A 13,789-nucleotide genomic window follows, 5' to 3' on the forward strand; every position below is an offset into this window, starting at 1 on the left:
TTTCAATCCTCTTAACACTGGCTGGGGCACCAGATAGAATTTTCTAATCTCCTAACAATCCTTGGTAACTTCTCTGGTTGGGGAAATGTACTTCCAGAGGGAGATGCTGGTACTGAGGTCACTCCATCTCAGATTTATCGCAATGGTTTCCATCTCCTGCAGCCACCAGATAGCATCTCAAGGCTTTTACTAGCAACCTACTAGCAATTATTACTAAAAAACAGTAGGTTCTATATCAATGAACTACTGAATACAAAGAAAAACTACCAAGGATTTTAGATAAATCCTTTCTTCTAAAAATTAAGTATGAGCCTATCTGTTCAAAGACTTTGAATAATCATAAAATTATTCAAAGTATTCGATGTATAAATTCACTTAACTGCTATTTCCCAGTCAATTAGATTTTTATTCTTTATTACCAAAAATACTAAATGTTTTTATTTTGGAGGTGTTAAACTGCATTATGATATGCCACCAGCTTATGTGAGGAAAACACACCAAAAGAAAACATTTATTCTAATATAAGAAATTAAATATCATTGTAAGCCACAGCCAATTCCACTTGTAAAAAAACAACAAAAACACTCTTGGTCCCTTTCTCAAAAAATCACAGGTTTTATTAAACATCATCAAAATCTTTACATTAAGAACAAAGGCCAAATAAACAATAAAAAATGTTAACATATATGACTTGTGACTAGACAAACCTGCACTGGACTAAACATTTATTAAGGATGCAAAAAGACCCTATCCTAAAAATATGACTAAAATGGCTTCTAAAATATATTCAGATGTTTGGTCATTAATGCTACATGATAAAACATTTTGTCTGATTTCTTTACAAGAAAACTAGGGGGAATGGCTTTGCTGCCTTCATTGTTCACTGAAGGAATTTCAAGGTTAAAAAAATTCAAACAAAATGTATGGCAAACATCAATAATTTAAGGGCAACTGTTCAGAACCTTTGTGTGATGCATGTAAAATACCTGAGAATTTTAAAACATAAAAATTCCAGGAAGAGCTAACGTATCATCTGTGGCAAAAACTCTTAGTTAAAATGTACCCAGAGGTTCTCCACTTGTCAAAGGTTTTCTGTAAGATGTATCAGTAGAAAGGAAGACTTTCTGACCGTTAATATGCAATAGGACCGACTAAGAGAAAGCTCAGTGAGAAGAGTCAAGGGAGTTTCAAATTACTAGCACTGAAGGCTTCACCATGGAGCCCATGGCTTACAGAGTCAGTGCTTTATTAATTCCCATATTCATAAAAAGAGTTACCACTTCAAAACAATTACAGAACAAGGAAAGATGTAAATAAATGTAATGAAAATATTCATTGCAAAAATACTTATTTTGAGCCAAAAGTCAACTACACTAGTTTACTTTTGGTATCTTCCCCTGAACCTTACTGTAGGGTTTTTTTTTTTTTTTTTTTTTTTTTTTTTTTGGTATTTAAAGTTTGAACTAGGTTGCTCCCATGTCATGAATGAGTTGATGAACACCTCCAAATTTCCATATGTTGATGTTTTAAGCCCAATGCAGGTAACAATTTACTTTCACAACCCCAAGAATATTCACTGATGGTGAAATAATATTTAATATGTCAAAATAAACAGATACTTCAACTGTTCATCTCACCTTGAGAGCTACAGAATGCCTTCAGGATAATTTGATTTTGGTGTGTAAGGAACTATTTCACCAAAGCACAAGGTTTTTTGGTTTTAATAGTTCACTCTCAGCCCCCATGTTGCCACTGTGTAAGATTTCTTTCTCTTCCACTTCTATGGACTTCTCAGGTAGCCTGCTGGCTCATTTTCATTTATTTATATGCAGACATATTTCTTTTCAAACCATAAAGCAATTCCTTCTGTATTCAGTATATGAACTTAGAGGCAACAATTCACATTTTTTTAATCAAGTCATTTACATATGAGGGTAATTTTATCAAAATCTGAAAAAGACTTCCATTCGGAGGACCAGAGAATGGAAGCATGGCTTCTAAACAGATGGCAGTTCTCTCTGGAAGAGTGAGAGTTCTACAGAGGGAGGAATGATTATTAGATCATAAAGCATTCACCTTCGCAGGGGTTTAATCAGGATCCCTTTTCTTCCACCAGTTAGGCAAGGAAACTGACTGAGTCCTTTTACCTACCAACCTCGAAACAGAATATAGCATATCACACAGCAAGAGACAAGATCACTTACTCCTCCAGCTGCTTCTCATCTAGCTGAGGGTAGAGGAAGACATTTGTGACATAGCTGAAGAATACAAAACTGTACTGCAACAGATAATTCAGCACTCTTGTTTGCTTTACAAAAAGAAAAAAAAAAGGCTCAAAGCTTCAGAAAAAGAAAAAGATACTGTATTCAGTGGCCTTAGGGACTGCTACAGGAGGTGGGGGAGAAATCAAGTAAAACAGGATACTCTCTCCACTCCCACCTCCCACTAGTCAATCAGGCAGTTACTCTTTATCTTTTTACAAATAATGGCTCTAAAAGGGTTTTGTATGAAAAAAATTACTTTGAAGTTAACCAAAAACACAAGTTCAAAACTACTAACTAGAAGGTCTGGAAGGTACCGTCTAGTTCTTAATGCTCAACAATTTTATGATCTCTTAGATAATCAACTCTGATTTATCACTGAGATCATCAAATGTGGAGCAAACTGTCTAGGATTCTGCTCACTGTTCTGATGATGTCTACCTTAGGATGACATTATGTTGGTTTTGGGGAAACACTGACAAATAGAAAAACCGGGTGATACAGCTTCAAACGGCCCTGAGAGAGAATCAATGGAAGTAAAATATTCATCTAAAAGTACTGACAGTCATAAGATATTTGTCAATTGGTAAAATAACTGTGGACCTGATGAAAACAGCTGGTTACCACTGTAGATGATTACCCTGAAAATATCTGGCAATATTACACCAATAGCAGTTCATCTTAATGCAAAAATAGTTAGCTTTGGATATCACTTAGTAAATTGTGTAGCAATACTTTTAAACTCTGCTAGTCAATATAATAATTAAATGCCAAACTGATTTTTTTAAAAATTCATTATGATGAAATGAACACTAAGAGGAAGCTAAGAGTAAGCTGCTTGAACTTACTGTAACACATGCTACCATCGAAACAAATAAATAGAAGCCTGGAAGTATTCTTCCAAAAGGATGAACACAGCAAACTGCATTACCTGACCGTAGCCTGTGTACTCATTTCCTTTACTGTAATTCTCATGGACTTCATCCAATATCAATTGTGACAAAAGAATCAAGTGAAAAAACAGAATGTGCTGGTTTGGGGGATCTTTAATCACATATAAATTCCACCCATAGGAAAAACAAAAATGCTTATTAGTCAGTCAGTTACATATAGCAGAAATGTTATTCTATTGAGTTCACCCAAAGAAAATATATTATCATTTGGTTCAAATATGAAGTATACACTGATTCTGTTCATTAATGCCTTCAGTTCTCTGCAATATAAATTGCAACATAAATTTGAGTCATCGGTCTAGAAAACATACACTTCAGGAGTCTGCTTGTAGGGCTGCTGGATTATCTCTTTTGTACAAGCACCTATACATGTGCTGCAAACAGGCAGATGCATGAGCAGATGCATGAGAAGGACAGATTTACCTTCATCCAAAGAGAAGATACTGAACTGAACACTACTAAGTAAGCTTCTCCCCGCCCCAATACCTACAAGCACAACATACACACACATACCAGTGTCAAAACAGACAATGAAAACAAAATCCAAATAATAGAAAACAATTTATAGTTGGTATTCCATTTAGCCTCAAGGTAGTATTTTCTACAGAACATTCTCAATTAAGAAACCCTCAGTACCAGATTTGTGTTAAAGGAAGAAAAGTATGGGCATAACTGTGTCCTCAGAAGTGTCCCCACCTGACAGACATCAGAACGGATGCCAGTTTTCCAGAATCCTTGGCTACTTAGCTCCACTGTTACTTCTCGTCTCATTGTGTTCTTCTGCCGTATTTTTTGGAGTGCTTCCTAGAAAACAATTCATTATGAGTAACACAACTGCTATATAGCAATAGTAAGCCAAACATCAAGCATTAGAAAATAAGTTGGATTCATTTACTACTACCCTTACATTCAGATACTCAAACCTCTTCATATAAAATTACAGTATTTTCTTTAAAATGGAGGCTAGAATGCTCAGAGCTTGGGGTATAACGCAGCCCAGCCTTTCTTGGCAACTAGATAAGAAAAAATCTAAACCAAATCTACCATTCTGGTATTTTTGAAAAAAATATGCCCTTTCATTGATAAAGGAAGCAAAATGTGGTTTGGGATTTGAAATCAGCATGTAAAATTTTTATCATGCCTCATGTTAAGTATTTACATCTAAGAAAGACAATCAGTAAATTCTTTTTTTTTGAGACAAAGTCTGGCTCTCTCGCCCAGGCTGGAGTGCAGTGGCACGATCTCAGCTCACTGCAACCTCTACCTCCCAGGTTCACGCCATTCTCCTGCCTCAGCCTCCCGAGTAGCTGGGACTACAGGCGCCCGGCACCACGCCCAGCTAATTTTTTGTATTTTTAGTAGAGACGGGGTTTCACCGTGTTCGCCAGGATGGTCTCGATCTCCTGACCTCGTGATCTGCCCACCTCGGCCTCCCAAAGTGCTGGGATTACAGGCATGAGCCACCGCGCCCGGCCACACAATCAGCAAATTAACCTGAAACCCACATAATTCTAACAGTTGCCTTCTAACTTGCAAATCCCTTATAAAAACCCTTGCTGTAAGGGCATATTTTATACAAAAAAAGACTACGATCCAAAATGTCACCTGTGAGACATGATCAGGAACTAACTCTTCCCTTTCACGGTCCTTTGAATAATTGTAAAAATAATTGTATATTTGTATGCATGTAATTGAATCAAAATCTCATAGGAATTCATAACAATAGGAACCACCCCCTACCCTCACTATTGATTAAGTTCCTTTTACAGGTCAAATACCACAAGAGGCCCGTTAAACGGCGTATTTTGTGGAACTACCTTTTTTGTTGAGTGCAGCAACGGAGGAACATTTCAGTCAGCCTCTCAACCTTAGTTCCCTCCTTTATAAACAGGCTGACTGGCTTAAATCACAGTAAGTGACAAAGCCAGAATTCAAACACTTTTTCCACCTTCAAAGCTTTGCTCTTACACAACCCCAGCAGAATAAAACTTCTGAGACAAAAATCTATGTTGATACTGAAACCATTTTTTCTTGTAATTAAAACTAAAACATAAGTTATCCTGGATTACAGGGATACTACTACCCATTAGTAAGGAAATATGGAATTTGGGATATGAAACCTTACAAAATAAGTTTACCATGCTAAACTGGCAGACCAATGGAAGACAATCTTTTCCAACTTTAAGACCAAGAAATCTGAGTAAGGCCCAATGTTGTATAATGTGCAACCAAATTAAAGATAAAAGGCTGATTCATCAAATTTAAGCTTTAATATCTATAAAAGATATGTTTGATTCCCAATGGTAATAATCCATTAAGAAACTGGCATTTTAGGAGCTGAGATAGATAGGATGTTTTGGCACCTCCAAATTTCACATTGAAATATGATACCCAATGTGAGAGATGGGACCTGGTGGGAGGTTTTTGCATCATGGGTAGATCCCTCATGAATAGCTTGGTGCCTTCCCCATGGTAATGAGTTATGTGAGATCTGCTTGTTAAAGAGAGTCTGGGACCTCCCTCCTCCCTCTCTTGCTCCCTCTTCTGTCATATGATGTGCCTGCTCCCCATCCACCTTCTACCATGACTAAAAGCATCCTGAGGACAACCCAGAAGCCAAGCAGATGCTGGTGCCACACTTCTTGTACAGCCTGCAGAAACGTGCACCAAATAAACCTCTTTTCTTTATAAATTACCGAGTCTCAGGTATTCCTTTAGAGGAATGCAAAACAGACTAATACAGGGATAAAAAGGCTCCCTTAAATACTAAAAGATTTCTTTAAATCAATTGGTATAATAATGTGGGGAGGAGGGTAAAGCATGATATTTTTTTTAAACATATTTTTCCATCTTGTACCAGAAGTACAGTGTGATACAACAATCATGAAATACACCTGAACCACATCATCATTAATCACCTAGGAATGGAGTTTGATACAGACCTCCCTCTGTGCCAGCTTCTGTTTATCAGTTTGTTTGACTTTGGGACTATTTGCTAGGAGGTGGCGAAGTTTCACATAACTCTTCCACAGTTTTTGGTACCTAAGGAAAAGGACAGGCAAACATCTCAGGTAAACAGAAGGTAAATCTAAAGTGCAACAAACTCAGTTATTTTAAGAGGCCTCTTCAAATCATACATTACATTCTTTTGATTATTCTTAATGGCAGAAAGCTGTCATTCTAAGGAAGGTTATGACTTTGAGGTTGAGAGTCGGGATGGACAAAAGTCAACTGGAACCTGGTGATTAAGTTGATTATTGCTTATTTTGGTTGGAAATGAGGTGTGACTATATGAACGAATCTCTGGAAAGAATTCCAAAGACACAAAAACACCTCAACCAATGGAATCATCCTGTTTCTCACTGTTACCTCTTGAAAATAACAGATTTTATTTAAATATATACTTTCTGATATTTATTGACAGACCCCTTCTTTAATAGGGAGCCTGTCAGTTGCTGAACTACTTATACCAAATATAAGAGTTGAAGAGTATTAGAATAGAGAACTCCATTTGTGCCAAAACCCAAGCTACATAGCTATATCCATTTTTCTACTGGAGAGGGTAAAAGACTAATGGTGTATACCAATTTGTATTTACCATGACAATATAAGCATATTTGTTGTAGCCAAATAAGTTATAACCTAGACCGGTGTAAAGGATACTGTCAAAGCGTCCTGGAAATGAAGCGAATATGCAGTCCTTTATCAATTCACAGTCCTGCCATCTGAGAGTCCACGAGAGCCTCATCACATTCTACTAACATTTTTCTAACAAGAAGGGATTTTCCAAAGATTTTCTGTCGTATTAAAACTGCTCCTTTCTTGGCCTTAGCTGGGCCTCTCCTTTTTTGAAAACTTTTTTTTTTTTTTTTTTTTAAAGAATGGAGGAAAGAAAGAAGTACTTACACAGTGCCTGGTTCACTGCTTCATACTTTTATCCAAAGGGGGAAAAAAAAGAACAAAACCCTTTAGCCTCTTCTAATATATGTCAGCCAGAACTGTATTTATGAATTGAAAATCTCCCATGCCCTTTTCTCCCACTATGAATCCTTTTTTTAAAAAAAAAATTAAGTCAGGAAGCTGTTTGTGTATTTAGCAAGGTAGGAAATCCAAACAGTCCCAAAGAATCTAATGGTAATATCTCCATTCCCACACATCCTGAATCTTCTCCCAGACAACACTAACATGCCAGTTGGAAAAATCAAAATGTGGAAAGTTACATCAATTCTAAGAGTCAGAAGTCACGGCTCCTACTTCCAACACAACCTTGACTTTGCATGTGATCTTGAACTCTTAAGATGCCCCCAAAAAGAGAACTCTGCATAAATTCGGCAGTGCTAGGAACCAATATGTGCTACTTTCCTCTAGAGGGCACTGAAAAAATAAAAAATAATTATTATTATTATAAGGATGAATAAGGAAAAAGTTCCTTAAAGTTTAAAAACATACAAGGACTTATGTTGATCAAGTTTGCCAAAAATATTCTGTTGAATAATAGTTTCTTGCACTCAAATATGTAGAGAAAATAATTCTTCAGGAGCTACCAAAATTGTTTCATTTGGGTAATCTAAACTGGAAGCATGGCTCATTTCAGGTCTTAATTTTTGAAAAGGAAACATCCACTACAGGGTATTTCTCTGCTAATTCAGCTGTTAGTAGAAGGTGAAATTGGCTAAGACAAACACTGAGAAATATCTTACTGTGGGTCTCCTGCATAACTCAACTGTGCAGGGCGTATCCCAAAGTGGACGATAATCGGAAAAGTAATCACATCAGGGTTGAACTGTTCACGATCCAGTTGATCGATACGGACAGAGCTTGGTTTCTAGAGAGAAAAATCAAAGCCATTTATTCCCATAAGAAGTCTTTATGTATTGACTTTAACCTAAGTAGGGAAGGAATAAATTGGACTTTTTTCTAGGAAAGCCTTGTCCCCAAAGGGAAAAGGTCATTTAAAACCCTTTAATTACAGCAGCTCTACTATCTAAAAACTATAATGTCATCCCTGTAAATGAGCCTATGCCATTTGGCATAATGAACAATGATTTTGTCCTTTTTTGCAGTCTACATAGAAACCTTTAAAAATTAAACTTTTAAAAGGACACCTAGTCAGATATAACTTTTCCTTAACCTCTCCGAAGGCACAGGGGAAGGATTCCACATCACAGGCAGAGCCTGTTCTGCTTTCATTTCACATTTCAGGATTGCCTCTATTTAAGTTTTTCCCCCCACTTTTTCTCAGTGGATCTTATGTATTCCTTTAATTCTACATCTTTAAGTTAGATAGTACAGTGGTGCAAAGGCCAAATAGTTAAGCTTCTCTTATTATGTCCATGTAGGACATTTGTGTATTTTAACAGAGAGCCTCATATTTTTTTCTTCATGTCTAATAAAGGAAGAAGTGAATGGCTCATTCCTTCTGGATCATTTGTGAAATGGCTTTCATCTTGAAAGCTTAAATTTATGAAAAGATGGTAAAATCACAGAGAATAGGTTTCAGCAACCTCCTTATAATCATCTCTCAGGACAGTCTCAATTAGAGACTCAATTTTTACTAGCACACCGTAGAGGCTGTGGCTCAGTTGCTTTGGAGGCTGAGGCTGTAAAACTGATTCACACAGAGGCCAATAATCTTCATTCTGTCCCACAACAATGCCCAACAACTAGAGTCTGGGTGGCTGCCTGGTTTCTCTGGGACAGAGGAATTTCAATGCTAAAATCAGGAAATCTCTCAGCAACTGGGACAAGCTGGTCACTCTACCTGCAACTGTGACACCAGCCAGCCATCTGACAAATATTCAACGAGGTGACAAAGGGGATAAACTTGGGTGAATTCATCCACATTACTTAAAACACTCAAACCTTTGGGAGGCCAAGGCAGGTGGATCATGAGGTCAGGAGTTCAAGACCAGCCTGGCCAACACAGTGAAACCCTGTCTCTACTAAAAATACAAAAATTAGTCGGGCATAGTGGCGCACACCTGTAGTCCCAGCTACTCAGGAGGCTGAGGCAGGAGAAGCACTTGAACCCAGGAGGCAGAGGTTGAGGTTGTGGTGAGCTGCGATTGCGCCACTACACTCCAGCCTGGGCAACAGAGTGAGACTCTGTCTCAAAAAAAAAAAAAAAAACCTCAAACTTTTTAAGTGTCATTTAATAGTCAAAATTTCACTAGCTTCTTGAAAGTTGGTCTCTGCTCTCAAAATTTGAAAATCGAAAATATTTTATTCACATGTAACCTAATATAAAATTAATTAAATGCCCATCAACAGTAGCAATGTGCTAGGTCAAAGAATTGCTTTCATTATTTTGTACAACAAAACAGCAGGATACATTTTTAGAAGGGGAACTGTGGAATAGAATGCTATTGAATTATTCATGTTTCTGTGATTTTAAACACTATGCCATGGTACCAACAGAGGAAACAGTGATTTAAAATATGTATAGTATCTCTAAATTTATGGCAGGGGTTGGGGGAGCAGGAAATGAAATATATTCTAGACTTCGGCCATACCCTATAACATTTATTATACCATCTTTGTGTAAGAATAAAAAACATTCTCACTAATGACAAAAGTATTCCTTGGAAGATTAATTATTTTAAGTTCTGTAGCAATAAAGTATTTAGTGTGACCATAATGGCTTGAAAAATTTAATAAATTTTCCAATATTCTTGCCATTAAGCAATCTTTCAAAGCAAGTCCTACAGAGGATGAAACGTACTGTGGTGTCTCCCTTGTCATATGAGTAACTTGCACACTTCTCAGTAGGATATTTTCATAATACTGAGTTCTCAGATTTTTTTTTCCTCCTTTAAGCATATCTTTAGATAAATACTATAAAATAATTAACTTCAACACATTCCTAAGCCTGACACCAAAACTTCCAATATAAATCTTTCATACTGACTAGGTCTGACTTCATGTTTTTAATACTGGCTTTACAGCATCTCAAGTATTAACGGTTAATCATGCCAATAATTTCTACAATTTCTCAATTCCTCAGAGATCTTACTGTTTAGGAAGCACCCCCGGCAAGCCTATCCCAGTGATCTCTCCTAAAATGAGAGTCTTTCCTGATGGGTCCATAGGCTCAACCACTCATCAAAGACTCCCTTCATATGTTAGTGGTCTTTGGGTTTTCACCTGGGCAAGCATCATACATTAGTTTGGTGCAAAAGTAGTTGCGGTTTCTCCCATTACTTGTAATATACCTTCAGGTATATATACCTTAGGTATATAACAACCTAATATATAACGTCCCTAGCACCTGGCTCATATAATAGTCCCTCAGCAAATTAGTTGAATGATGATCATGGTGATCATAAACTTCATCTAGGTCACTGGCTCAAAAACAAGCGACGAGAAAATCAAACTGTTTGAGGATTTTTTTTTAACTACAGAAAACTAGACCTCACTGCCTGGAGCATATAGGGTAGGTATATCCTTAAGCCAGGGTATCCTTAAGTTTTTTTTTAAACTCTCCAGCTGATTCTAGATTTCAGGAAAACGTAACTATACCATGGAAGGAAGCCCAGGGTGAACGTGCTCCCGCAGTGTCTACCACAGAACATGGAACTCTCTAAGTGGAACCACCCAGCTGAAACTGGACATCTCCCACCACCATCACCCCATCCTCTGACTCAGCATGAAAAATGACAGAGGGAATATCAATATATACAACTGTTTTAAGAATAAAAATAGAATTCACAGTCTTACTCTGAGAATGTTATTACTTCCATATTTCTTTTAAAGTTAATAATTATGTGGCTTAACAGTATAACAGTAAAAATTATATGAATTTTTGGTTTTAAACAAGTTTTATGTTTAAACATATTTTTATTAAACAACTTTACTTTCTGGATTTGTTTAAAAGAACCCATACTAGCCAGAATGTTTTATTTGCAAATAGCAACATTTTGTTTGTGCAGATGTTACTGTCATGCTACAAAAAGTTGATCCAGAGTTTTTAGTTTATGAATCAAAGCTATTAAGCAATTGGCAGCTTTTTAGAAAACAACAGCTTTGTTAAATAGATTATTCCATTTATTTTCATGGAAAATTTTAATTCTTCATTTCTATAAAATTTTATCCTTATGCCAATATGTAACTATTTTATGAAACAGTAACACTATTTTAGAAGGAAAAAAATTGTCTTATATAAAGAAAATGTTATGTCTTTATATAAGAACTAGTTTTCTTTTCATTATCTCCTTTTAATATTTACATTTTTTACTTCTAAAATTGAACATTAAAAGCTAATTTTAAAACAAAAAATTAGCACCCAAAGAAATGGAAAATATTTATAATAATTATGGTGAAGGATCAATAAAAAAGAATACTACAAAAAGGTTCAAAGGATATTAATAGGCAAGTATCAAAAGAAAACATGAATGGGCAATAAACATTTAGAAATCAAAATAAATACAAAACTGAACTAAGTAGTTTCCCGCCCCACCCCCATCAAATTCCCTTAGTATAACCAGCATGAAGATATGGTTGCTCTCATACGCTCCCAGAATACAAATTTTACAGCCCTTCTGGAAAGCAATCTGCAACATGCAGAAAAATGTACCTATCTTCAGGTAGAATACATTTACTAAATTAGGTGAATTTAGTAATTATAAAAAATTTTATAATTTTTTATTAATTTATAATAAAATTTTTATAAATTTTTATTATAATTTATAATAACCACATTACTGTTCTATGGCCACTATATACACAGGCATGCATTCACTCATTCATCCAAATATTCATTCATGCAACAAATATTTATTGAGTGCCTTTTATGTAACAGCCACTGTTCTAGGACCTGAGAACACAGCAATGATGGAAACAGCCAAAGCCTTGCCTTCCTGAAGCTTATAATGCAGTAGAATTATAAAAAATTTAGTAATTCACCTAATTTAGTAATATTTTCTTATTTATGGTTATAGAAAAAATTATCCAAGGACAAGAAGCAGTGAGTACCTAAAACTTTTAAAATGTGCTGTTACTGTTTTCATGAAACATTCAGATCTGGAAAAGAAGGTACTCCAGCCTCTGAATATACAGATACCAGAACATACCGTCCCAGGGTTGGTAACAATCATGCCTTTGCATTCTTCTGCATATTTCTGCCACTCCAGCTCCTCCCACTGAAGCATATTGGCAATCTCCTCCTCGGGCACCAGGGCTTTGCTGCACCTTAACAAGTACAGGAGAATCTGGTGCATGGACAGCACTTCCTTTCCTCCATCTTGGGTGGGAGTGGACAGAAGGGGAAAAATAAGGCTACTCAACTTACAGCAAATCAACAACTGAATAAGGAAAGAACAAGACAACGGAGGAAAAAGAGCACGTACAAAAAGGTAATGTAAAATTTACACTGTTTAACCAGGTGCCAAATAATATGAAAGCCATTTGTTTCATTGATGAACTGTGCTCATAAAGCATCTCATTTACTAAATTGGCAACAACAACATTATAAATGATAAAAGGCTCCATTTGTGAGGTATGAATATATAAAAGGTGCCTATCTAAATAAATTTAAAACCACCTAACATAAAGAACCATAGTTTATAATATACAGAACCATGTTATGTCTTAAATATTTTATCATTCTTTCTGAGGTAACAGATGAAAGCTCTTTAGAAGTGATGTTACCATCTTAAGGAAATTCTAAGCTTTTGTGAGATATTTATGAATGTCTTCAATAAGCTATTGTTGCATTATGGTCTAATTTTTTGGTGCTAATGTGCTGCACCTGCCATGATGAACAGAGCCTGTGCTAATATCATGGAAGATCATTATGGGGTTAGTACATGGAAAAAATACCAAGTGTTCTGAGGCCTACAGAAGCATATAGCACCAAGTACAGGGGATAAAAATAACAAAGGGCATCATTCAAATACCTTGGAAAAAGCCAATTAATCTAGTACTTAATGAACCAAAGACATCCACTTCATTTGGGCATTAATGTGGGGTCAGAGGCTTCTGCCTTCTCTTTGGACTTAACTTCTGGACCAACATGGGCAACCATTTGATACCTCTTTTCTTTGCCTACTCCCACCCAAACAAAGGACAAGAGCCCTGAAGAGGACAATCGTTACCCTCTCCCAGGTCATGAGATATGCTATTAACAGTAGTACAGGACCAAACACTTCAGGGAAAAAGAAAGGGACCAAGAACACAAGATGGCAGCAAAGGGATGGCACAAAAGACAGTGTCCTCCTTGGTCAGAGGAATTAGTGTACCCAGTTCGAGTCTGAGGCACTAAACAATTTTAATGCGAATTGCTGTGGGCTAAGAACTTAAACAAGACTGCATGTCTGAGAGAAAAGAGAGTAGGTATCAACATCTCTATGTGAGCTGTGTTACTCCAACTGAGATGTTACCCTGGAACTAGACCACATTGTTGTTCTACAGCCACTATATATGTAGGCATGCATTCATTCATTCATCCAAATACTCATTCATTCAACAAATATTTATTGAGTGACTTTTACGTAACAGCCACTGTTCTAGGCCCTGAGAACACAGGAATGATGAAAACAGTCAAAGCCTTGCCTTCCTGAAGCTTACACTGCAGTAGAA

General features: G+C 36.4%; 1 protein-coding gene across 1 annotated transcript in view; it reads right to left on the reverse strand.

Annotated features, from left to right (window-relative positions):
• The window catches only part of DROSHA (drosha ribonuclease III), a 136,538-nt gene that overhangs the window by 62,083 nt on the left and 60,666 nt on the right, over positions 1 to 13,789 (reverse strand). The window contains exons 16-19 of the mRNA XM_025388491.1: positions 12,283 to 12,452; positions 7,915 to 8,039; positions 6,157 to 6,256; positions 3,911 to 4,018 (exon numbers count right to left, since the gene is read on the reverse strand). Of these exons, the coding sequence (XP_025244276.1) occupies positions 3,911 to 4,018; positions 6,157 to 6,256; positions 7,915 to 8,039; positions 12,283 to 12,452 (503 nt within the window). The remainder of the gene's footprint in view (positions 1 to 3,910; positions 4,019 to 6,156; positions 6,257 to 7,914; positions 8,040 to 12,282; positions 12,453 to 13,789) is intronic.

Source organism: Theropithecus gelada, chromosome 6 (assembly GCF_003255815.1).
Source record: "Theropithecus gelada isolate Dixy chromosome 6, Tgel_1.0, whole genome shotgun sequence".
In the NCBI taxonomy this organism is placed as follows: domain Eukaryota; kingdom Metazoa; phylum Chordata; class Mammalia; order Primates; family Cercopithecidae; genus Theropithecus; species Theropithecus gelada.